Here is a 26,554-nt window from a genome sequence, read left to right on the forward strand (position 1 = left end):
CTATTCCCAACTGAATTTTGTTGGTGATGTTAAACACAGCCCTGGGAAGGCAACTGAAGTAAGCCAAATATACCCTAATCTGCTATTTCCTGTTTGGATATTCTCACTCTGGCAGCCAGGAGAGAGTGCCCATGCCTGGCTGTGCCACCCTGCCCCTTACCCAGCTCCCAGGCTGGCTCAGGCAAGCAGGATATCACAATTTCCAGAGGAAAATCTGTGTGGAGACACCTCTGTGCTCCCAGCAAACCTGGATCTGACAGCCCAGGAGCTCTCTGGGGTTGGTGTGGGGACAGCACCTCACAAATGGCAATTTAGGAACATCTCAGGCCCTTGAGAACAATTTAAACTTCCCTAAATGCCCTTTTTAGAGCCTCCAGAAGTGTGTTTATTTGTGAGAGGAAGCATGCAGAGGGTGAAATGAAGTGTAAGCTCATTTTGAGGTTTCAGAGTATTTGATCAATTGCTGCTTATAAAAACCTTGGTAGGTTGTGTGTACCTGGGACATCTGTGCTCCTTCTTCTACCCAATTATTTAACTTTGTCACTAAGTTGCAGCTACTAATTAACACTTTTATTGCCATCATGTGCACCAGAAAGGGTGAGAGCTTGAGAGCTCCAATGTCCCTCAGAAACCTGATGGTACCAGACAAACCCAGCCGAAAATCTGGAAACAAAACTTTGGCAGGTGTTACCTGCTGGCCAGTTCTTCAGTGGCTTCACTTTCCTACACACAGGGTTTCAAACTTCTGTTTTTCGAGCTTCAAGCAGAAGGAGTGACTTCAGATACCTCTGAGGCAGGTGCCAGTGCCACTGTTCAGAGCACTCACTCATTTTTTCCATGGATTCCTCTGCTTAGAAGGGCAGGGAAGGTGACAAAGTCACGACTGCCAATGCAGGAACATGGCTCTTTATCAGTACAAGACTTATCATCTGTAGGCTCAGCTTAACTTTCTGAAAGAAGTGACTAGAAAAGGGAAATGACCCTGCTGTTTGTTCAGGAGGGATTGCACACCCTCCACCTGAGGGGAGGCCACGAGACCCTCATCCCACTCCTGCTCTGCTCCCACTCCCTGCTCCTCTCCTTGTTCCCATTTCCTGCTCCCATCCCTGCTCTGATCCCACTCCCTGCTCTTCTCCTTGATCCCATTTCCTGCTCTGATCCCTGCTCCCATTCCTGCTCCTATCCCTGCTCTGATCCTTGGTCTAATCCCACTCTCTGCCCTGATCCCTGCTCTGATCCCATTCCCTGCTCCCATTTCCTGCTCCCATCCCTGCTCTGCTCCCACTCCCTGCTCCTCTCCCTGATCCCATTCCCTGCTCCAATCCCTGCTCTGATCCTTGGTCTGATCCCACTCTCTGCGCTGATCCCTGCTCTGATCCCATTCCCTGCTCTGCTCCCTGTTCCCATTCCCTGCTCTGAGCCTACTCCCTGCCCTGATCCTGCTCCGATCCCGCTCCGGTCCCTGCCCTGATCCCGCTTCTATCCCACTCCGATCCCGCTCTGATCCCTGTTCTGATCCCGCTCTGATCCCTGTTCTGATCCTGCTCCTATCCCGCTCCAATCCCGCTCTGATCCTGCTTCGATCCCGCTCTGATCCTGCTCCGATCCCGCTCCGATCCCGCTCTGATCCCTGTTCTGATCCCGCTCCTATCCCGCTCCGATCCCTGCCCTGATCCCGCTTCCATCCCGCTCCAATCCCTGCCTTGATCCCGCTCCCATCCCGCTCCGGTCCCGCTCCCATCCCGCTCCCATCCCGCTCCGATCCCGCTCCGGTCCCGCTCCCGTCCCTGCTCTGATCCCGCTCCGATCCCGCTCCTATCCCTGCTCTGATCCCGCTCCGGTCCCGTTCCCATCCCGCTCCGATCCCGCTCCCATCCCGCTCCCATCCCGCTCCCATCCCTGCTCCGATCCTGCTCCGATCCCTGCTCCGATCCCACTCTGATCCCTCTCCGATCCCTGCTCCGATCCCACTCTGATCCCGCTCCGATCCCTGCTCTGATCCCTGTTCTGATCCCGCTCTGATCCCTGTTCTGATCCCGCTCTGATCCCGCTCCGATCCCACTCCGATCCCGCTCCGGTCCCGCTCCCCGCTGCGTGCCCCATCCCTGGCTGGGGAAGGATGGATTCTCTGATGGACTCGCTCTCGGCAGCCCCAGCCCGTGCTGGGCTGCAGCCGAGCCCAGCAGGATGGCGAGAGGAGCCTCTGAGCAGTGTCCCCCGGCCCTACATTTCCAGGGAAGGAAGGGCTGAAGGGAGAACGTCCCTGGCGCTCCCTGCTCTGCCGAGCAGGCGAGTTCACACAGGTAAGGAGCTTTGCTGGAGGATAATTCCCTCCATCAGCAGAGTTGCATAAGCCCCACTTTCCCCACGTGGCACTGCCAGCAGAGGTGTTGTCCCCTGAGGCCTTGCCAGGGACCCGGGGGCATTCCAGATCCCACTGGTTTAGGAATTTTTTATGGCAGCTGAGCTGCGCCAGTGTAACAACTTAAAGATAGTGCTAAATTCTCTTCATCAGTGTTCTGAAAATGATAGAAAAATGAAGTGTGTGAACATGTCAGAGAGACACAAAACAACTTGGCTTGTTCAGCATGGAGAGGAGGAGGCTGAGGGGAGACCCCAGCGTGACTTCAGCATCCTCATGAGGGGCAGTGGAGGGTCAGCTTTGGACAATATTCCAGGCACAGAGTGGGATTGTTGGGCTGTCCTGTGCAGGGCCAGGAGCTGGGCTGGATGAGCCTTGTGGGTCCCTTCTCAGCTCTGGATATTCCATGATTCTGTGATTCCATGATAACTCACCAGGGCATCTCTCATGCTGTCAATCCTGAGGAGGGATTTCCCCTCTCTGAGCCCATCCTCAGTGCTCTGTAAAGAAGAGATCAGAGAACACAAGGGCCCTGCTGCTGTTTCTGACCTCTGAGAGTCAAATCCCACTGGTCTGTGTCTCTCTGGGTTCCCACATGCACTGCCAGAATTTAAACAGCCTATGCATTTAAATTTTGTCATTAGACTCAGCAGAGGAGGACAAGGCTTCACGAAGCTGCTGCCTCAGAATGTGTGAGGCTGAAGTGATTACAAACCCTTTGCTTTCATTACTAGCAAGGCTTGAAGGTGCTGGGAGGGATGAGGGGTATCATTTACTTCATCTGTAAGACTGCTCTTCCATTGCAGGCACTCAGAGATTTACACTCTCTGCCTGCCTGCCTGCCTGCCTGCATGCTCGGATTATTTAGGGAAGGCTGGCAGGGAAGCCAAGGGGAGCCGAAGCCCTGCTCTCACATTCCCCTGGGCTGAGACACTGGCACTTCTTGCCAGGGCAGGAGGTTTGGGAGTGACTCAGAGGCGCTCAGGCAGCAGAGTGAGCGCTCAGCCCCCCGTCCCTGCAGCTCCAGCCCGGCTGAACGCGCTCAGCGCACGCCCTATTCCCAGAAAGATGGACCATCTCTCCTGGGAAGGATGGATCATCTCTCCTGGGAAGGATGGATCATCTCCCCGGGATTGTGCTGCAGCTCACATCCCTCCCGTGCTCAGCACACAGTAAATAAGGACTGGGAGGCTGCCAGGCTTCCTGCACCGAGGTTAATGAACAAACAACCGCCTGCAGGACTCACTCGCCTCCTGTTTTTAATGTCTATATCTTGGATTGCATCTTCGAGAGACCTCTCCATAAATAACCATTCCAAGAGATAAAAGCATTGGATGTTTCCTTTGACAGAACAAAGATTATCAGCATTTAGACAGAAAAGCTGCTGGTAGGCAAGCAGGCTCTTGCTTTTTATAGAAAATGTTGCCTTTATTGTGGCAAGCAGAATGCTGAAAGACAAGAAAATGCAAATATAGCAAGGGACATTCTGGAAATGAGAGCTCAGTCATGCCTTGTTTACCCCATTTTTCCTGGTGGGAGATGCTGCCATCACACACGTTTCCAGGAAAACAATGAAGGAAGCTCAGAAAAGTGGGCGATGTTGGAAATTAGGAGGGCTGCCAGCACACCAAGGTTGCTGCTGAATATGGGATTTAATTACTTGGTTATGGATGCAATTTTGGGAATATTTCCCAAGGTGAATAAAATAAACAGTTTTACAAACACAGCCCCTTGGATTTCCGAGAATGCCTGGGGTGGTTTGGAATGTCCAACATGAGAGACAAGGAGGAGAAATCCTTCTGCACTTCGTGGGAATCCCTGCCATCCAAGGGGGCTCCAAGCACCTTGGAGTCATTTGTCACTTGTGAAAATGTAGGTCATTTACTCCCCTCCTCCTGCTCTGCTTTTTTTTCCTTGCTAAATATAGAATGTATTTTCTGGCTTCAGACTGAATAAAGTTGTTAATTACACTCTTTCCTAAAAACCTGCAATTGAAATTCACTTGGGGAGTCTCTGAAAGCTGGGAAAGGCTATTCTGTTTTATAATATTCTTTTGACATGTCTTAGAGGAAAAAAGAAGAAAGCTCATTTGCTTTTAATTTCTCAGTTTTGAGGATAATATTTAACAGAAGTAAATCCCTTTAAGGGCTCAGCCATGCTCTTTGAAGCTAGAGGGAAAAATCCCATTGAGTTTTGGTGCAGGAGAACCAGCCAGATGCTTTGGAAAATTATGTTAAACAATCTGCAGCATGTTAAGTGATGCAAGAAAATTAATTTGTGCCATCATGAACTGCCAATAGGTGAAAAAGATGGGAATCCTGAGTGTAGTAGGTAAGGTATAAAAATAGCCAGGTTCTTTCAGGGTGTACCTCATCAATCAGCTCCTGGTAGAGGGTCTGGAGCAATTCCATCCTCAGCTCCTGGTGCTGCAAAAGCCCAAAGGTGTTGGTGTAACACACCTGCCTGCCAGGAGGTGTAACAGATGGATTGACATGCTCTGCAGATGAAAAGGGCTGCCTGAGTAAGATCAAATTTGTTATTAATGATGGAGCTATTAAACCAAGGGGTGTCTAATAACAGTTAATTCCTTGTTCCTGTGCTTTTGTCCCTGCAGTGCTGCGGGCAAATGCTGCCTCCCTCAGCCACAGAGCTCCCCTGGTGCACTCTGAGCACACCTGGTTCTGCCCAGGTGTTAAAGAACTTGTTGTGAACATCCAAATCCTGTTCCCAGGTTCCTCAAGCCTTGGAGGATCCCATCTCCAGCTGTCCCTGGTGGTGGCCAGAGGCACCCAGTGCTTGTTGCTCTGTTCCCAAGGTAAGAGCAGCTTCCAGGCTGGGGTTGTTGAGGGAAGAACTCATTTATTTACAGCAGGGCCTCCAAAACTCAGGGATACAACCTGCCCCAGCCATCCTCTGCTGATGGAGAGGGATGGCACCTCCACAAAGCAGTGCAGCCTTGGACACCTGCCTGAGAGGGAGAAGAGGAGATGCCTCCTGAGCACAAGGGAAACCAGAACGGGTTTTATCAGACACCTCATGTCTCTGTGTCTGCAGGTGGGTGGGATGATCCCTTGGTCACTTGGTCCCTCAGGATGCGGAGGATGGAGAACTACAAAAGATGGACATTTCTTTAAACTTCAAGAGAGAGACAGCAGCCTCAGTGAGGTCACTCCTGCAGCCCCAGTGAGGTTACTCCTGCAGCCCCAGTGAGGTTACTCCTGCAGCCCCACAGCAGTGGGGTCACTCCTGCAGCCCCACAACAGTGGGGTCACTCCTGCAGCCCCCCCTCTGCAAAGGGCTCTGATGGATTCAGGGGTTCAGCTCAGATCTGAGGGGGAAATTAGACCAGGAGTTTGGGCAAGGACACAGCCAGCTCCCAGAGCACATCCCCACTAATTACACTGCAGAGGGTTCTGCAGCATATGGGGGGCATCAGGAGGCACCAGGTTCTTGCCCAAAGCATCTCCCCATGCAAAGGGAAGGCCTGGAGCTCACAGGTGGCCACGGCACTCGTGCTGTGCCTGTGCTGGCAGGGGGGACACGAGGCTCAGGCCTTGGGCAGCGGCAGCAAGGCTGCTCCTCCAGCTGGCACTGCATTCATTACTCTTTAACTCTGGCAGCCCAGCTCTTCGCTGCCTCCCCATCCATCCTGCAGCCCATTCCCCTGCCTTCCACATGCCCCGTGCAGATGAGGCCCAGCATTAATGAGCCATTGCATACAGATGAGCTGGCAGCCAGTCTGACCTGCCACCGCCACACATAAAAGCCAGGAGGGCCCTGGGCTCTCTTCCTTTGATGCAGGAGCTGCTGGACCCAAGTTCCGTGGCTGTTCCTGGCTCTGGGGGACACGGGCAGCTCCTCTCCCATCTCCCTTCTGCAGGCACCTGCACTGGGTGAGACACAAGGTAAGGGGCTTTGTTCTACTGTTTTCCCATCATACTTCTCTACAGACTGTCCCTTCTGTCTCCTTGTACAAATTTGCCATGTCAGGACTACAGCAAGGGAATCAAAAAAATCTTTTTTTTTTTTTTTTTTTTTTTTTTTTTTTTTTTTTTCTTTTGTGGAATATCATGTGTGGATTCTAGTTTGCCTTGTCACTGGCTCACCTCTCCTTGGGCAGCTCTTTGCCACTTCTCTGCATCCATTTCTGCTCCCACTAAGCAGCTACTGAGGATAACACTGCAAAAAAAAAAATCTCTGCATCTGCTGGAGTCCCCTCAGACACCAAGAGCAGGTGATGGTAATTCAGGAATTGCTCCTCTCTGGGAATGCTGAGTGGATTTCTGACAGTGGCATGGGGCTAGAAAAGGCCTTCAGCCTCAGCTCTGTGAAAGACTGGGGTGGGATTAGCTGGTACAAGCTCAGAGCATGTTAGCTTTGTGTGGGAACTGCCAGCACTGCTGTTTAACCCCGTGTCAGCAGCAGCCACCTGGGCTTCAGTACCTGACTTAAGTAACTTCAGAGTAACTGAAGGGCTAATTAAGTGTGTGTAAGTGGACAGTTAATGAGCATCAGCTCAGGGTTTCCACAGCCCTACCTGAACTGGGAGGTGTTTCAGTTCCCCAGAAGCAACAGCTCAGAGCAGAAGTTCCCCCAGCACAGCTGCAGGAGATGCTCAGAGCTCTAGGAACGAGGTTCTCAAAACTTCTAAAGTTAAAAAAAGTAACCACCCTTAAATTCTCTTTCATTTTGGGCATGACAACGTGTAATGCATGGTTCACTTCCTTAATCTCACAGTCAATTGCTTTTCTCAACCCCTATAAACATCAGCAGGGAAAGAGAAAAATCTGCATATATGTTAGTAATAAATTTAAAAATCAGGGCATACCACTTAAGGGTTGACTTGTCAGAAAATGGTAATTAAAAGTGTTCCAGCTGACAGTGCTGCTTTAATGAATTATTAGTAATGTTCTCAGAGAACATTTGATGAAAGACACTATAAGAGCTCTTGCTTAAACAAACCAATTTTCTGCATCATGCAACTTCAGTGCACAAGAGGGGGAAAATCTCCTCTTACAGAATTACAAAAATAACCAGGTAATGGTTTGAATGATCACGAAGGAACAAGTGGCCATTCGTACTCGGCCTGTATTTCCCACACCACAGCCTTTTTCCATAGGTGCTTATCTGAGAGCTGCCACTCTTGAGTTAAACCCTGTCCCAAAAGCCCAAAGAGGTGCAGCGTGAGAGCTTCTCACAGTTCCAGGTGCTCTCCATGCACAGAGTGGTGCTCCTGAGACAGGCACAGAGCCTTTGGCTCTGCAGCCCTGATGCAGCTGGGGCTGCTGCATCCCTCCACACGGCCTGGCAGAGTTGGGGGAGCTGCACAAGGCAGCACAGAGCACCCGAGTGAGGAGTGGAGCTGGATGCAGGGGCATGGAACTCTAGGGATGGGTGCTCTGAGTACCTCAGTCAATTGTCCAGTGACTCTTTGTGCCTTTTGCTGCTTGGCATCTACTCCAGCTCCTGCAGGAGGTCCTTGCTTCCAGACAGAACCTAGGCTGGCAAGAAGAAATTGAGGGGAGAGTGTGTGGAGACTTGGAAACACAGCTGCTTAGTAGGAGTGTTGTTGGAGTGGGAAGGATGAGGGCAAAGGGCACTAAGCCTTAATCATGGATTTGTGCTTGGACGTGAAGGAGATGGAGGTGGGGGAAAGAGACTCCCACGCTTCATTTTCTTGCCATGGGATTCTTGCTGAGTTCCAGCTCCATCCAGATTTGTTGTTTGTCCTTGACAGGAGAAATGTAACAGTGCAGCTCTGGGAATTCACCTCTCTGGCAGAAGTCCTGTGGACCCACCCCAGCACTGGTGAGCAGCACGTCCTGGGGAACTGTGAGGTTCTTGCAGGGGTGGTGGTGGGAAAAGCCCTTTCCAAGAGGAGTTCAGAGCTCCACAGGGCTGTTCTGGGTTCAGCAGCTCACCTGAGCCCCCTGTGACTAAGGCACATCCCTAAATCTTTGGATTACAGCAGGAATGAGGACAGTTTGACATGGGAATGGAACTTCCCCTTCCCAGCCAGGCTGCCCCAAGAGTGCCTACTGTGTGTTCCCTGGGCACACAATCCCAAAGCTGCACCAGCACCACACACCCTGCCTGGACTGCAGCTCAGCCTGCCCACAGAGAAAAGGAGCTTTAGAGCTCAGTTCCAGTGCTCTGGGTGCCCCAGAGGTCTTCAGGAGTCCTGTCCCCAGAGCAGGAGCAGCACGGGGCCGATGAGGGCTCACCCTCCCTGCTGAGCCTCACTCAGGTAAGGGTTAGTTCCCTTCTTGCTGTCCCCAGTTTGAAATAGCTTGGGTTTTGGTGAGGAGGAAAGCTGGGCTGGGACATGGGAACCTGCAGCATTCCATGAGAAAGGCCAGAGACTTTAACTTGGCTCAGGCTTTAATAAACTCTCCCAAGCACTGTGTGCTGTGGCAGAGCTGTGCACAGGGGAACCCAGAACAGGTAACAAGCTGCCAGGCACTGCTCGAAGCCCTTGGAATGCCCATCCCAAAGGGAAAACCAGGCAGTTCTACAAGTGACATGTGCATCACAGGGCAGAGCTGCTGAGACCTCAATGGCCACCCTGTGTGTGGAGGTTTGTTATTATCGAGAGGAGTCCATCTCACTTCCCTTTCTTGTTTAAATTTGGGGGCTGTGTCTAATCTTGTCACCCTGGGTGAGAGGAGACGCCCTGAAGAGAAGCTCCTTCAGCCCTCAAATTTAAACTGCAGCTCTGGTGCCTCCCTTAAATGAGCTGCCTGTGCTCATCAAATGTTAGAAGGGTAAAATGAGGTGAGAGTAAATCCTTCATGGGTTTTACACCACTTTAGTAAAACTTTGGAAATCTCAAATAGCATCCCGAGGTTTGCTGCATAATTGAATCCTACATGAAGTGGCACAACTGATACAAGATTTTAAAAAGCTTATTAATGGCTGAGGTCAGAGCTTCAGTTTTGGAAGTAATTTAGTCCCAGGTTCAACTTAGGTACTTAACAGAAGCAGAAACTTAAAATAGGAATCTTGGTACCTAGAACTGCTTGTGTAGCTTATGATCCAGGGAAGTTTGAAGCAATTCACTTTGAAATGCCAGTTTCTGAGAACTGAGAGGAATTCTGAGCCACCAGAGTCACTTGAATAAATTCCCTCAGGTTGGTGGAATGAATCACCACCACAAAAATTCCATCGAGATTTAAGCTCCTAAATGAGTGGGAAGGATGTGAGATGCCTGGACAGGTTAAGCTGTTTTTCCCTGGAAATGGAACAGTGGGGTATACGTAAAGGGAGTCTGAGAGGTCAACATCTCTCTCACTTTTCTGTCTGGCTCTGTCTGGAACATAAGGACCTCCTGCAGGAACTGCATTAGGTGCTGAAACATAAGAGGCAGAAAGAGCCACTGGGCACTTGGTGATGGTGTAATTTAAATACAAAGCCTTGCACAGTGTGGGAGCTCATCATAAATCTAGACTTAAAACTTCAGTTTGCAAAAGGATCTGCAAATCAGCTTTATGTTTGTCCTCCTCCAAAAGGCATTGTATATTCCCTCTGTTTCACTCCTTGCTGAGAATATTGAGATATTATACTCGCAGAACTTTTTCCCTTCACAGATAATAAGCAGGTGCCTGCCAATATAGCAATGGGGCATCTCTTGAGACTCTCCTAAAATCTGTGCTCCATTCCAACTCTGACTACAGCAAGCTGATGCTGTTACCAGCCCACAGCTCCACACTCAAAACTTTGCAGTCACTGAATTTATCCACCCAACCCCCTCCTTCCTCTTCCATCTTATAAGCAGATGGGAAAACAGGCACAAAGAGGAGAATATTTGTCCCACAGTGCACAAAAAAAATTGGAAAGTTGGGAATTCAGCTGAGCTATTTGGACCTGGGGAATGCTTTATCACTTGACTGCACTTCCTAGGTCCTGCAGCCAAAAGCCATTTCATTAGGAGAGATCAGCTGGGTTTTGGGTTAAGACAGAATCTGCTCCCTAAGTTTACTCCTTGCTGTGAAATAGCAAGGAATGAATGTACTGAATGCTGGTCTCTGACCTTGGTAATAAGTTGATTTAATTGGATTTGATTTTTCAAATGTAACATCTCAAGTCAGCCATAAACTCTGGAATTAGCATAGCACATCTCGGCACAGGAGAGATTTTCAAGCAGCAGAAGGAGATGAAGTCCGTGCCCAATGAATTTCAAATTGCTCTGAGGATGAACTCAGCCATATGCATGTCAAACCCAAATTGGGCAGGCTGAGTGCAGCAGGCAGCACAGTTATTAATGGCTCACATTTGCTATTAGGAATGCAAAGTAGCTGCTTTGCACCCACTTTGTTCTGACATCTCCTCACATCAATGACCCATGTGACGGGTCAATAATTCACTCCGTGCACTCTGCAAGCCAAGAATGTCTTGCAAGTCAATTACACTCATAGAAATGATTAGGAGCACAAAAGAAACTAGAAGATTGGGATAGAAAAAGCCTTGCTGGTGAAGTATTGCATATCCCAGGCAAAGCAGAGTGTTCCTGCCTTTAGATCTGCAGCTCGTGCCCCCCAGCACCTTCCAAGGGCACTGAGCATGCCCCTGACAGCAGGAAATGGTCTGAAAAGGGGCAATTCTCAGTGTCAGTATTTCAGGCAATAATCAGGCTCCCGTGTAACTAAAATCTATTTTCTTTATGCAGGAGATGTATAAAAAAGTAGGACATTAGGCAAATAGCTGCCTGCTGAGATTTGAGCTTCAAAATTGTCCCTGAAATTTGTTTAGCTTCCATGGCATTAAACTGTAATAAATCCCAGGAACATTTTAACCAATCTGCTGGGCACAAGCAGACTCTAATCCAGATGGACAAAATCTGCTTCATCAGACCCTGTATGAAAGAGCACAAAGTGCTTTTACCAGCTCTGAGCTCAGCTGGGAAGTTCTGAAGTCAGGATTCTCACAGCCTAAGTCTTGGGCTGAGCCTCATGGCTGTGCAGGGGCTGCAGGCTGTGCTGTGCATCCCTGGAATTAGGGCTGTTATCCCCACCTTGGGGAGGCAGCCAGGGAGAGCTGAGGGATGGAAATTGCTGAGGTGAGATTGGAATGGGACTGGATGATGTTGAAAATGATGGGAATCAGGCCACAGGAACCAGGGCCAGGACAAAACCCATCAGCCCCAGTCTGGAGCACTTGTGATGGACAGGAATCATCCCAGTCACTGGTGTCTGGTCTGTGATTGTGCAGCCTGGACTGGTTCAAGGTGGAGATCAGCCTGCAGGTGCCAGCCTGAGCAGCTCAGGAGAGCAGGGCCAGGGAGCAAAAGGGGAGTAGGGAAAATCAGCAGGTCGTGGTTGATGTGCTTCAGTGTCAGCTCAGCTCGTCACATGGGCAGACACTTAAAGGAATGCACAGGGCAGAAAACCTGTATTATCCAAAGGAATGTTCAGGAATGCAACAAATCCTTTCCCTTTTTAGCAGTTCTGTGGGATCACTAGAGGTTTCTTTGCTTTCTGGAGGTACAATGAGAATTAGGAGGTTGCTTTCTCCCCCCCCCCCCCCCCCATGCTCCCATTCCCTGTGGTGCCACTGTGGCTCAGCTGACTTTGACTGCAGATATCGGGGGGCCTTTATTCTTCTGAGGTAAAAGAGTGAGTTCAGAAGCTGAAGTTCAAAATGTCTATTAATGGAGGGCAAGTCTAGAGTGATGCTCCTTCCAACACATCTGCTGGGAAATTCCTGAATGAGAGGCAGGACACATTCAGAGGAATCTAGCACACAACCATGAAGCACAGGGTCTGTTAATACTCCTGTCTAAGAGAAACTGATCCTATGTACAGAAATTCAGGAAACAAGGACAACTTGACTGCAAAACAAAGCCAAATCCGAGCAACAGCAGAGCCAGGAACAGACACAACAGTAGCTGAAGAACTAAGAGTAGAAAAGCCCTCTGTTAACTATGTATTTGTGGGATTTACTATGAAAGTACTGCTGTTTAAAGAAGGGGGTGTGAGGTGCTAAATCATGAGCAGCACAGAACTGAGGCTGCAGTGCAGCCTTTAATCCCTGGCAGGTGAGACAGGCAGAGCTGGGAAATGCTTCACACACAGTGCACTGATGTAAAGGATCCAAGGGAAGAGTTCCACACACACTTTGATCTGGAGAGAAATCCTTCCTCACTTTGTTCTGTGTTTACATGAGGAAAGAGATAAAATGTGAAAGAACTGCCTTCTGTGGGAAACAAATAGCAGTGAATTCTATTTACAGCCCAGCAGTGCTCCTGAAAGGTCTCAGAATCCCTGACAGCTTGCCCAGGGATCACTGCAGTTACTACTGAAGGAACTGTAGTACTCTAACAGGGCAGGGCAGAGAGTGCTGGGCACTAAAATAACACCTGCTGAAACCCCAGCCTCAGCCTTAAAATAGCCTCACAGTTGCATGTAAAGAAATGATTCTCATTTCCTTTGCAGACAGGGACCAGGAGTTAGAGAGAGATGGAAATATCCGAGCACACAGAATCAGGGCCCCAGCTCAGCAACTGCTGTTTCCAGGCCAGTGAATCCTCACATGAACCATCTCGGGGGGATGGGACATGCAGCTCCCACCTATCACATCCTGCTGCACATCTCCAAGTCTTTCCTCTCCAATCCTGCTGTCTGGGAAGGGCTCAGGGGCTGGCATTCCCAATGGAAACCTGGCAAAGCAGGGTTTGAGTCTGGCTATCCAGAGCAGTGTGACAGACCTCTGTGCTCTGCTCGGGTTATTGGCACCAAACCAGCACAGCGCAGGGGGAGTTCAGAAACCAAAGTCACCTTGGTGAGCACCAAAGGCTGGGCTGCTGGAATTACAGCCTCAGGTGAGGACGGTGCTCTTCTCATTCCATGAAAACATTCCCTGACTGACTGAGGTTTTCCTGGTGCTGTAAGCAGGGGAGAGATGGCAGCAGAGCAGTGACCCCCAGGGCAGCATTCCCACCAGGGCTGCCAGCAGCTTTTGGTGTCCCAAACCCACAGAGCAGCCCTTCCTGCTGCGGTCACACACAGGACAGGGGTTTCTTTGCCTTTCCATTCGCTTCCTCAGGCTCAAATCCCAGCAAATCCTGCCCTAAGGACGCAGAGTGGCCATGGCAGGGCCTGCCAGGCTCCTGGGTGTGTTCGGAGCAGCCCGTGCCACGTCTCTGCTGCAGAGCTGGAGCTGCTCTCTGAGCTACCTGGGGAGCCTTTCTGGCACACAGCATTTGCTGTCCTGTTTGTGTCCTTGTGCAGAGCCCAGCCAGAGGAGCTGCAATGCTCCCGCTGTGCCCTGAGTGAGCAGAAGCCTTTCCCAGCCCACTGAGGTGACCAGTGCTGAGTTCTCTGCCTCCACGCAGAGCTGGGGCCTGTCTGGGGCAGCACCACAGCAATAAATCCACCAGCACGCTGGGAGAAGGCCTGGACAGGGGCAGAGCTTTTATCTGCCCGGGCGGTGCTGGGTGCTGAGTGTCTGCCAGCAGAGCAGGGTTAGACCTGTCCGTGCTCACAGGTGCATCTGCCTTGGCAAGGTCTGTCCCCTGCTGTGTCCCCAAGCCCAGAACCAGCTGCCCTCGGGCTCCTGCAGCAGCTGCTGCCTGACACTTGACATTGCCAGCCTGGAGAAACACCACAGGAGTTAATAATTCAACCCCTTAAATGCCTCAGCAAAGAGCAGCACCATGGGGAATGTGCAGAAGTGGCTCACATGACTCTGCCCGTTTCCCCTGTGGCTTTTTGGGGCTGTTTATGCAGCATTTGCCTTCCAGGCCTCGCTGCTGAGGGTTCACTGCATTCAGATCAATCCCACATGTCCAGGTGAGAACCCATTTCCATCTGCCCTTCTCACACATTCACAGGACACTGCTTTTGTCTGGCAACACAGAGCAGAGGCAGCCACACAAAACCTGCCTTTCTCCATTAAAAATTTCAGCTAAAATTGTCTTAAAGTAGAACAGAAATCTAGTGCAACACTCAGGGTAAGTTAAATCCCTATTTTTTTTTTCTCATGCAACTGCAATATGTCACACACAACTCTACTACAATGAGAATTATTTGCAGGGATTTTTTTTGCCAAATTATAAATCCCAAAATATATAATTTGCTTGGGAAATTATTTCTCCTAGACAGCAATTTCCTACTAAAACCTGAATATTTTCAGTGGAAACCTATTCGTCTGAAAATAGAAATGAGTTCTGCTGAGAAATCCTGCTTGAAAGGCAGCTCAGCTCCCAGTTCTCTGCATGCAGAGGCAACATCCCAGCGTGGCTGCAGCCTGAGCTGGTGCCTGGGAATTCCCTGTCCCAGCAGAAGGTGCAGCAGGAGGTTCAGGCCAGCCATGGAATTGAAGCTGGCACTGCAAAAATATCCAATCATGATGTTTTCTCTGGAGCCTGTGAAGTGATTGTTGCTGAATGCTGGCAGATGGTTTTGTGCAGCCAGAGGTGTTTGCAAGGGCCAGGACAGGAGGAAATGCTGCTTCTGCTCCTCTACCAAACCCTTGCCAGTGGTTGTGTATGGGATGTGTCCTTTGCTCTCAGTCTGCTGGAGCCTTTAAGTCTCCCGCAGCAAATGCAGCCCTGGATTAATTTCTGTGCAGCACTAATTACAGTATTATTAATTGCTAACAATGACAGTAATGTCTTTATCACTGTAAATCCTTTCTTTATATATCAGAGGTAAATATTTTAACCTTTGAAGACCCCAAACACTCCTAAGCTTTCAGGAAACAAGATTTGCTTGAGTCTTCAGTGTTGCAGTGCCTGTTCTTTCATTTATTCCCTGGCCTGCATTCCCATGAGGGTGTTATTTCTTCCCCTCAGATCTGGAGGGGGGAACTGCAGCCCCTCCTTTCTAACAATGTGTACAGGGCACAACATTCCTGGGTGGAATTAGTGACTGTTTTTTATCACAGCAATATGATGAAAAGTGGCTCCAAGGGGCACCCAAGTCACACTGGGGCTGCTCAGCAGCAGCACATCAGGTGCCAAACCCTAGCAAGCAGGTGGGAAGCACCATGAGAAGATCTCAGGTAAGGCAGAGGGGCAGAACCCCCTGGCAGGGCAGGGCAGGGCAGCACTTCTGAGATGACTGAGTCCCTTGAGCAACCAAGTGCTCCTGTAGAGTCCCTACATCCCACAGATGTCAGAACCATGCCAGCATGGCTCTGCCCCTGAAAGTCAGGGCATGAGGAGAGGAAGGGAGGGGGCTGCACATGTGCTGGTTATGGCCCTGCTGGCCTGGCTCTCAGGTCTGAGATAGGAGGAGGAGACCTCCCCCTTCTCCCATCTAAGGGGGACAGTTTGGCACTTCAGGGGTTTCATCACTGGGTGCTCACACAGAGCTGTGTGCTCCCACAGAAATCTGGGCTGGAAGACACATCTTCCAAGGATATTCCATTTTCCCAGTGGATATTGTGGGCTGATGCCCAGCCCCCAGGCAGGCAGGCAGGTGCCTCTCTGTCTGTTCTGATGGAAAAGGGCATGGAGAGCTCACAGCATTCTGTTCAGCTGGAGAGAAGGCAAGGCAGGGGATAAAATCCTTTGGGATATCCACTTGAAATTCCACTTGGGCTTTAGGCAAACGCAGTCACTTGGGCTGGAGCTGTGACAAGACTCCAGCTTAGCTCTGAGCCGGATGGAAGGATCACATTTCCCACATGGAGCTGGCATTTCAGGCGACACTCTGAGGCACAGCCACAGTGCTCAGAGCTCCGAGCTGCTGCCAAGGATAAATATTCCATGGTAGCATTGCCAGGGCCAAGAAGGAACCTCACCAGTGCCAGCAGGTCTGGTCCCTTGGCAGATGTGTCCCTCAGGAGGATGCTCAGAGGATGGTTCAAATCAGGTTCTCAGCAGACAAATCCCAAGGCCAACTGGCTGCTGCAGAGACCTTAGATTTTCTTCCATTCCCAATTGATTCAGCTTTCTGTGACAGTCCTTGATTCTGATTTTGATATAAGCAACAAGACAGAATGGTGCAACTGCTATCCCCTTCCTACCGGCTCATTCCTGCTCCATCCCATCCCATCCCATCCCATCCCATCCCATCCCATCCCATCCCATCCCATCCCATCCCATCCCATCCCATCCCATCCCATCCCATCCCATCCCATCATCTGGCCATTCCTGCCCTCTGTGCCATCCAGGCTCATTCCTGCTCTGCCCAGGGCAGCTGGCAAAGGACAAACGAGCTCTCCTCCCCAAAGGGCTCAGCAGTGAAGCAGCCAGCAGATAATCCACCATGAGAGTAAGTGTGAGAGTTTGCTGTTCTAATAAAAATGGATTTGATAACGTATTAGGAATTGTATATTTCACATACTTTGTTCAGAGAAAGTTCAACAAAAAGAAAAACACAGAAAGGACTGAAAGAAGATCTGAGTTTTGCAAAGAACTGAACAGGACTGAAAAAAAAATAATCCTTTAACTCTGTATCCCCTTTTTTCTACCTAAGCTGCTTAGAACTTCCTCTGAATCCCTAACAAAGATGTGTTTCTAGGCAGGCTGCGGGCTCAGGGAGCTGCTCTGTCTCCCCCTAATGATGCACTGGTGCCAGCTTGGCTCCCTCACCCACAGCTGCCAGGAAGGGAAGTCTGGAGCCACAGACACCAAATGTCAGGGACAGAGCAGGAGATGGAACCTTGTTCCTACCAGCCCCTCACCAAACATTCAACACCTTTTCCTTCCTCCCCTCTCTGATCTCCTCAAGGGCTGCACGTGGCTGGGACGAAAGCCAATTCCCGGGACTAAAATTTACCCAAGGAACAATTGAATGTCGTTATCCCCCACATCCAAACTTTTCAAAACAGACCAGCTGAAAGGAAGTAAGAGCAAAGAGAAGTGCTCAGTAGCATTCCTGAGGGAGCAGAGGAGCTCCAGCTGCTCAGGACCTGCAAGGGTTGGTGTCACCCACTTGCAGGGCTGCAGGGAGCAGGCAGAAATACAGGTAACAGCTCTCAGATATTTGGGGTGGAGGCACTGCTGGAGTGCTTGGAAAGCTGAGAATGGAAATGTGAAAGTTTTTTTTTCCTCTGGTGATCACTGGGACATACAAGACTGGGCCAGGGAAGTGGGACCGCCCTGGTTTCACAGCTAACCTTGACAGGTGGTGTTTATTCATGGAGTTTTTGTTGGTGAACGTCCCCCTGTGCAGGAACTGGAGCAGTGCCCCGTCTATAAACCCTCTGTGCCCGGGGACAGCAGCACCCCCCAAATCCCACAACACAGAATTCCACACTCCAGACAGACAGCAGTGCCCTGTTTATTTGGGCCCAACAGGAAACCAATCCTGGTAAACATTAGCTAGGATGTAGTCAGGCACCTTTGCTGATTTGAATTAAAAGGCCTTTAATTGCTGTATTATATAACTTTCTATAATCTTCTCCAGACAGTCACTGACATGCTCACAGCATGCTTATCCAGGAGGGAATTTTTCTCCTGCTGAAGCAAATCAACACATTTCAGCTGTGTGTGGGGGCAAGGGATTTGTTGAAAGAAGAATTCCTTTGTCAACCTGCCTGAAGAGAGGTGTAATTCTTCTGCCTCTTTGATCTGCTCAGGGGTAGCTTAAGCAGGACTTGGAAAGGAGCCTCAGGGGGGGCCATGGATCATTTAAAGAGGCAGGAGAAGAATGGTGGAGTTGGTTCAAGGATCCAGGCTGAGCAAGCTGTTCTCAGCTCTTCTGTGGCTGTTACCTGTTCAGCTGCATGTCCAGATCCTCACCCAAATTCCAGGAGGTTTCCAGTGGAGACTGGATCAGAACTGTGACAGTAATTTATCATGATCTCTGCTGTGAGGAGATGGGCAGAGTAGAAACCAGAATTCCTGCAGATTTCTCCCCTTCACAGCTATTCCCTGAGGTTAGGAGCCCCTCTATGCCGAAGGAGTGCACGTGCAGCTAACGATGTACAAGGTGAGGCATCCCAGAATTCCACCCTGCCATTCTGGTAAAGCCAATGTTCATATTCCTGCAGAAAAGGACAAAATGAACACAAGGGCCAGCTGAAGTTGGGTGCGTTTGTGCAGAAAGTCTAAACCCTGGAGAATTTCTTGGAATAATGTGTTGCACAGGAATATTTTATTTCTGGTCAAATTATGCATTAACATGGACATATTAAAAATGCGTCAGGAAAATAAAACTTGAGAATTGTTCAGGAAAATGTGACCTCATTCCCCTTTCCTTGAATACAGGCTTAAAGTTTAACCTCTGTCAGCTCCATATGCAACCAATAAATTCAACAGCAAAAGGGTGAAAAGGTACAGTACAAAGTGACCTTCATTTCTCTCTTTTATTGAGCAGGGGAAGAAGGTGATTCAGTCCAAGTGCAGAAAGAAGGCAGCTGTAAGAGACACAGAAATGAGTTTATTCTTAGGACTGCTGATACTAACAAGGACATTAAATAATAGAATTACTTCTGGCTTTACAAAATGCAATTAATTTGTACTTAGACTCTGTCCTTGATAATTTAATATCTTCTCTTTGCTACTGATTGACACCTGTGAAGGTGTTTCCTGGCGCCTGTAACTGGGTCCAGTGGGAGGATTTCTGCTTTAGCCAGCTGAGACATCAGACAGCTTCTCGAAATTAATATTACAGGGTAAAGGAACCTTGCCAAACAGCAATTCTTGACTTCATAAAGCTGTTGTGGTGGCAAGGGGACCCTCAAAGAGGGCACTTGGTCCTCCCTGTGTCAGCTGTACAACTAGCACACACACTTCCCCAGCGTTTAAATGGCTGCAGTTAAATGAGACAAATTTCTCAAGAAACTCCTACCAGTGTCTAACAGCTCACTTGGGATTATTCTCATTTTGGATGTATGAAATTAGAGTTTAGGAGAGGTCTTGGCACAAATATTTAAGCACGCAAAGTCAAGCAAAACTTGGGCAGTCCACTTGACACCAATTTGAGCCCAAACATTTTGTTGCTGACCAAAAGGAAGCCTGGGTGGGCTGGTGATAGGAGGCAGGGTTTCAGATAAGGGTGTAGCATCTTTAGCTTGCTCTAAATAGTCGTCCCTGAAGCTTCTTTTACTGTCCCTTCCTATTGGGAAGGTAAAGTAACAATAGAAACACAAAGCCCTCGACATCTCCTCATTCCAGGTGCACTCACAGGTTTTCCCAAAGGAAGCATCCCCAGGCAGCTGCAGGAACCCCAAACCCTCACTCTGTGTGACTGGAGAATCTCCTCAGAGACCCACAGGCTCAGAACAACCCTGTGTGAGTCAGCACTGGGAATATTTTCCCTTCACATTCTTGCACTGCTTGGAAGCTGCAGCATTTTGCCCCAGGACACATGATCACAGCACACAGCTCATTCAGGCACTCCAGAAGGATTTTATTCAACAAAAGCTAGATAAAAAGGCACACATGGGTCCAGGCTCACTGTGCACTAATCCAACATCCTCTCTGGCAACCAAACACATTTTATGCTTCAAGGGTGATAAACTCAGAAATCAATTATTTCTAAGAACACTCCTAAGTTTTGTGTCAAAATCAGGCCCTAGGATGGTCCAGGAACATCCCAGGCAGTGTCTGACTCCAGTGCATCAGCCTCTCCCCACACCTGTGTGTCTGAGGAACTCCAAGACTGGGAATTTTTCAGATGTAGGGTGATCCAAATTCCAGTCTGAACACATCTGTAGCATTTTCTCCATCAATGACTTTTATTCCCTGGGCCTCTTGTTAACATGGCCAGACATACAGGACAAAATAAGAGGGACAGAGACATACACATTCCTTTAAAGGATCAGCTTCTGAAATTCATTCTTAGTCTTAGCATCACCTTTGCGGTGAGAAAACACCCAAATTCTCCTGCTGGAGTTTCATCTTTTCTTTTGTTCTCACCTAATAATCCTATTTGAGATACTTGTGTGATTCCAGGGTCTGAATTTCACACCTCCAACCCCATCTCTAACCATGCTAAAAATAACTGCGTATTTGGCTTAATTTTGCCTCCTGCATCTGCTCCCCTTTGTCCCTAAATTTCCTATCCACATTTCACCCAGGAGACCTACTGTCAAGATACACACAAAACTGCATCAACAGACCAGGGTTCATCTCCTAAAAGGCAGCAAGGTCTCCAAACCCAGCAGTTTTCCCCACACATGCCCATGATGGAGTTACTGCTGCTCCAGGCTTCCCTTACACAGCTGAGCACAGGACAATATTAACACTTGACTGACTCGGAGTTTATTGAGCAAACCTAAATGATTGATTTTTGCTGGAATGCTCCTTAGGCAAGGAACTCATGAGTTTCCTCACCAGCTTACGGGAACTCTTCCCCACCAACTGGGGGAAAATATGCAAATTATATAACTTTGTCCTAATCAAGCATCTTGAGCCTGTGTCCCTGTTTCCCCCTGGCCTGCAGGTAGAGGTTAAACCCCCCTGGTCGTTGTTTCTCGCCCTGCAGAGCCCTGTCAGCAGCGGGGATGTTCAGCTACCTCCGGGAACGCTTCACCAGCCACCTCCGGGAGCGCAGCCGGCGCCGGGCCAGGCTCGTCTCCAAGGATGGGAGGTGCAACATCGAATTTGGCAACGTGGAACAGTCCAGGTTTGTGTTCCTGATCGACATATGGACAACCATCCTGGACCTCAGGTGGAGGTACAAGATGACCATCTTCATCTCGGCCTTCCTGGGCAGCTGGTTCCTGTTTGGGCTGCTCTGGTACGTCGTGGCCTACATCCACAAAGACCTGCCCGAGTTCAACCCCTCCATCAACCACACCCCCTGCGTGGAGAACATCAACGGCCTCACCTCAGCCTTCCTCTTCTCCCTGGAGACCCAGGTGACCATCGGGTACGGCTTCAGGTGTGTCACAGAGCAGTGTGCCACTGCCATCTTCCTGCTCATCTTCCAGTCCATCCTGGGTGTCATCATCAACTCCTTCATGTGTGGGGCCATCCTGGCCAAGATCTCCAGGTCCAAAAACCGGGCCAAGACCATCACGTTCAGCAAGAACGCTGTCATCAGCAAGCGTGGGGGGAAGCTCTGCCTCCTGATCCGCGTGGCCAACCTCCGCAAGAGCCTGCTGATCGGGAGCCACATCTACGGGAAGCTGCTGAAGACCACCATCACCCCCGAGGGGGAGACCATCATCCTGGACCAGGTCAACATCGAATTCGTCGTGGACGCTGGCAACGAGAATCTCTTCTTCATCTCGCCCCTCACCATTTACCACATCATAGACAAGAACAGCCCCTTCTTCCACATGGCAGCAGAAACCCTCCTGCAGCAGGACTTTGAGCTGGTGGTGTTTTTGGATGGCACCGTGGAGGCCACCAGTGCCACCTGCCAGGTGAGGACGTCCTACATCCCCGAGGAGGTGCTCTGGGGGTACCGCTTTGCTCCCATCGTGTCCAAGACCAAAGAAGGGAAATACAGAGTGGACTTCCAGAATTTCAGCAAGACAGTGGCTGTGGAGACACCCCACTGTGCCTTCTGTCTCTACAACGAGAAGGAAGCCAAAGCCAAAGAGAAGAAAGGTTATGACAATCCTGGCTTTGTCTTGTCTGAAGTCAATGAAACCAGCGACACAAAAATGTAGTGCCAGGTATTTGTGGGACTGAGTTGTCAGAGAGAATTCAATCTTGAGAGGATTAATAAATAATCAATAAAACAAAACAGAAACATAGGTTTGGGTTTGCTCTAACCCAACATTTGTTTTCTCAAAAGCCTCCAATCAAAGAGGAGCAGCATACCAGTGATCACTATTTAACTACACTATATATATTTCATAGAATTTATATTTTTATATCTATGGGACATTTAATGAAGCTGCTATGTTGGAATGTCCAACTCATTGAAGTTTTCAGGGGCATGCAAAGGTGTTAAAAAGCCTGAAAAGATGGAAAGAAATTTCAGGACATTAAAGATACACAGCTGCTGGAAGGAGAATGTGAAAAGGCAAGACAGAAGGCAAAGCTAAAGAAACCTAAGGGACTTAGGATCCAAAACCTCAAAAAAATTTCTGGTTGCCAAAGACCTCTATGAAAACAAAGTCTCTGGCTCTGGAAATTGAGCACCTTTGAATGTTCTGGAGCAATTCCTTCCCTCTTTCTTTGGGGCTGGTACAGCTGCAGGACAGAGCAGTAAGGGATGGGACAAGCTTAGGAAATACAGAAGACAGAGCTTGGGCCAAGCTGCTGCATTTCCAACTCCAAAATGTGACTTCTCCCCTCTGAAAGCCTTTGACTTCATTCAGGGAAAAAGACCAAATGGAAATGAAAACTGAAAAATCAAGGAAAAGCAGAAACCCACTCCGGGACAAAAGGAATTTTGCAGCTTATTCCCAACTGTTCCAGCCTTCAGCTGCTCTTCACTGCCCCAGGAGCTCCCTGGATGGGGAATAGGCAAATATTTGAAGACAACTCCTGAGAAAGGTGGGGAGGTGGAGAACACATTCATTCCTTCACACCTGGCAGAAAGCACTCCACTGGGAGAAGAGAGGAAGTTCCCAGCTCTGGCTGTATCCTTCCAAAAAATCCCCAATGCAAACAGAAATTATCTTCCCCTTTGAAGCACAAAGGTCTTGTTCAAACAAAAACACAGCCCAGGAGTCTCCTACCAACATTTGGCTTCAGACTTGATTCCAAACTGTTCATCCCCCCACAGCCAAACGTGCATCCCTACAGGAAACTACTCCTGCTTGGTGGGAGCTGAGTAGTGCTGAACATTTTCTGGGGATGATTTTTGACATAAATGCAACAACAAGCTTCAATACCTTTTTAGTGAATTTCTACTTCCTCACAGTCAGTTTTTTTTTTCCCCAATTCATTTTGTTACTGAGAGTCCTAGTGGCAGACCAAAGAGTTTTTGGGAACTCTTCCCAGTGATGTAACTCAACTCATCAATTTTCAATGCTGTGGTAAAATGGAAATAGTGTTAAAAGCTGCTGGACTAAGTGGTTTTAAAAGAAGGGGAGAACTCAGCAGGTCAGATGATGGCAAGAGAAAGTTGTGCTGCAAATGAGCACAGTATGAGTATGGAAGTCACACTCTGGGAACCAGGAGTGTTCAGGTCCTAGTCCCAGTGTAGTGTGAACTCCTCTCTTGGGCCAGAACAAATCACTTCACTCTGTATCTCTGATTTGCCATCTGTAATACGGGACATAAACACTGACAGAGAGCAATGGTTTGAACAATTATGTCACTAAAGCACTTTAAAAGCCAATTCTGAGCTGTGTCAATCTTTCCTCAGTGCACCACTGTCACACCCGTCTCCGCTCTGGATGGTGAGGTCAGCACACAAAGTTCTGCTCTCATCACACATCAGAGCTACCAAAAGTGGCTGTACCAGGGCCAGAACTGTGAATAAAGAAGCAGGAGTGAGACCTTTGAGGTAGCTCACAGATACTGTCTGATATTTTAATTGTGCTGGATTGCAACTTTGCAAACCAACAGTATAAAAAATACTTTACAGTCCAAATCATCACAGCACCTTAGTGCCCCTCATATAATCAGCTTGGAAGGGCAGTTTTGATCCCCCAAAACAAACATCAAGAAATCAGTGGGCATGCACAGAAATCTCAGAGAGTGCAGGGAAGTGAAATGATGTGTCCAGAGTCCCAGAGTGGTCTGAACCAAAAGGCTGCTCCATCCTTCCAGAGCTGCTGCTGCATTTCCTCCCAAGGCTTCCTGTTCAGTTCCCTGGGTATAATGTCTCCAGAAAGTGGCACTGCCAGTGCTCAAGGCTCACAAGCTGTACCTCGTACCCCTGGGAGAAGAGATGCATCAAGATGCCTTTAATAGAGGCAGAAAAAGTGTCCCCACTGGACAAAAATAGCAAGTCCAAGGAAAATCCATTTGAAAGCTCAAAGTCAGCTGTGCAATGAGGAGTCAGGCAAGATTCCTACTTTAAGTACTGGTTTGGGATGTTAGTGCTTGTGGGAAAAAGAAATCAAATGCTCTGCAGGGCCCGTCCAAGAGGTGGTGCACACCCTCCAAAGCTTAGAGGGTTCCTAAACAATGCAGTTCCAGGTACTGCCCTTGGAAAGCCTCCTCAAAATCCCAAACCTCAGTGTTCTTCTGACCCAGCGATGGAACCCTTTGCCCTGTCTCTGAAGCATGAGGAGGCATTGTTCCATTTCTAGAAGCACAAAATGCTACCACTGCTCCAAGAGAAAGCACCTGCAGGGGTGGTTGCCTGCTGTTCCCTCTGCTGCGGGTCACACCTGCACCAGAGGAGGGTGACTGTGTTCTTTTGTGTATTTTGGCGTTACTGGAAGGGATCCAGGAGCAGAGGAAATTCGAGAGGATGGACCCAAAGCTGACAGGCCCATGGCTGAGCTATCAGGCTCCCTCCGAGCGGGATCATGCTGGGAGCTGACTGGGAATCCTGGAGCGAGCCTCCTGCTCGTTGTCACCCCAGGGAGCCCTGCCAGCCCCGCAGCAGCAGGAGATAGAGCTGAGGCAGCAGCACAGCAACGAGTGGAATTTCCTCTGGCTGTCCAGGGAGAGCAGTTTGTCACCCGGCAGATAAGGGCCCGGCCAGGAAGGAGGTTATCAGGGACAGGCCACTCGGGACACGCTCCAGAGGAAAGCTATTCTGGGGGCTGTCACCTCTGCTGCCATTAAAAGAAAGTTCAGTTAAGAGGACGAAAATAAATTTAATCTTGCTGAGCAGAAGTGGCTGGAGGGAACCACAGAGCCGATATGGGAAGACAAAGGCCGGGTTCTTCAGCCTGGCAGGGCTTTACTTCTCCAGCTCTGCCCAGGCTCTCTGCTCCCTGGGGATGCCCTCCTGCCTTTGGGCTTCCCCCAGACTGGGAACCCCATGGAGCTGGCAGCCTGGCCCCTACCCTGCAAAGGTCTAGGGAGAAAGGCCAGCCCTTCAGGAGAGCAAACCAGACTGCTCCTGCTGGATTAAGGCCTGAAGGATTTCACTGGGAAAGCCAAGCAGCCAAGCTTGGGAAAAATGTGTCTGCACTAAACTTAATTTATCTTCTCATTTCACAAACAACATGTTTCTTCTACTGTATTTATTTTAAACATTCATTCAAGCTGTGCATAATATTTCAATCATTTTGAAATAGATTTACCCTCCTGCTGGCAAATGAATAAGGCATCCTGCTGACTGCTGGAGAAAGGGCCATGAATTAAAATAACTGCTTTTGGTAAACTGACATGTGCTGGTTTGCTGACTGCCTGCACACATGCTCTGGGAGGGACTGATGAAAAGACACCCCTAAATAATAACAACAACAATAATAATAACAAAAGTCCCTGGCACACTGTTCAGATGCTCCCACTGACTCGCACTGCTGGATTGTGGCAGACCACTGCTCACAGGCTGCCAGTGAATGCCTGGATAGCTCCTGCCTGTACACAATTCCCTGGAAACTCTGCTGCTCACCACAAACCAGGCAGCAGGGAGCAAGGACACAAGGCAGCAGCTGAGATGTCCCATCCCCTTCCCTCTCCCCAGGCAAACTGAGGTGGTCATAACGTTGGGAGTTCAGCTGGGAACAGCCAGGATTTCCACCTCATTTCTTCCCCCTAAAATCACCCCTGCCTTGATCCACAGTCGTGGTGCTGGCCCAGCTCCTGTTTCCCAGAGGAGCAGGGAGAGAACACAGCACCAGGCCAGGAATGTGAGCAGAGAGAGGGAAGCAAAGAGGGAAAATGTGTAAGTCGGGTGAATTCTCCTGCTGCAGCTGGGGGAACCTCTGACACCACCAGCACTGTCCCTAAATCACATTTAACCCTGTGATAGCATCACTGGAACAAGAATGAAGAAGGCTGAAGCTCTCTCCATGGCTGCTCGAATACACACAAAAGATAATGCCTGAGGCCAAGCTGACATTCCTGTGGTGGAAGCATCTGCCTGGGGACATTTTCACTTGAACAAACTCATTGCTGCACATAAATTCTGCTGCTCAGGGAGGTGGATGAGCGAGAGGAGGCTGGAGATGAGACAGAATCACTTGTTGTCTCCTTTTTTTTATGCTGCTGGCCAAATTTAAGCAAAGAAAGCATTAAGCCCTTGCTCTCCTGGGCAACCACATCCCAACAAGCTGTGCAAAATCACCACATCAATCCATTGTGATAGCCCAGCACGGACAGGCTGTCAGGAACCCCAGGATCCCAGGCTGGGATGTTGGGGAGCATGGGGATGCTGGGGAGCATGGGAATTCTGGGGAGCACAGGGATTCTGGGGAGCACAGGGATTCTGGGGAGCACAGGAGTGCTGGGGAGGTCAGGGATGCTGGGGACCACAGGGACCTTGG

The 26,554-nt window shown here is 49.4% G+C and overlaps 1 protein-coding gene across 1 annotated transcript; it reads left to right on the forward strand.

Moving 5' to 3' along the window:
- The first annotated feature begins 20,758 nt into the window (after nucleotides 1-20,758).
- KCNJ1 (potassium inwardly rectifying channel subfamily J member 1) lies at nucleotides 20,759-21,874 on the forward strand. The gene has a single exon (XM_021531110.1). The coding sequence runs from the start codon at nucleotides 20,759-20,761 to the stop codon at nucleotides 21,872-21,874; it is 1,116 nt and encodes a 371-aa protein (XP_021386785.1).
- Nucleotides 21,875-26,554: the final 4,680 nt, after the last annotated feature.

This window comes from Lonchura striata, chromosome 23 (genome assembly GCF_046129695.1).
Source record: "Lonchura striata isolate bLonStr1 chromosome 23, bLonStr1.mat, whole genome shotgun sequence".
NCBI lineage: Eukaryota > Metazoa > Chordata > Aves > Passeriformes > Estrildidae > Lonchura > Lonchura striata.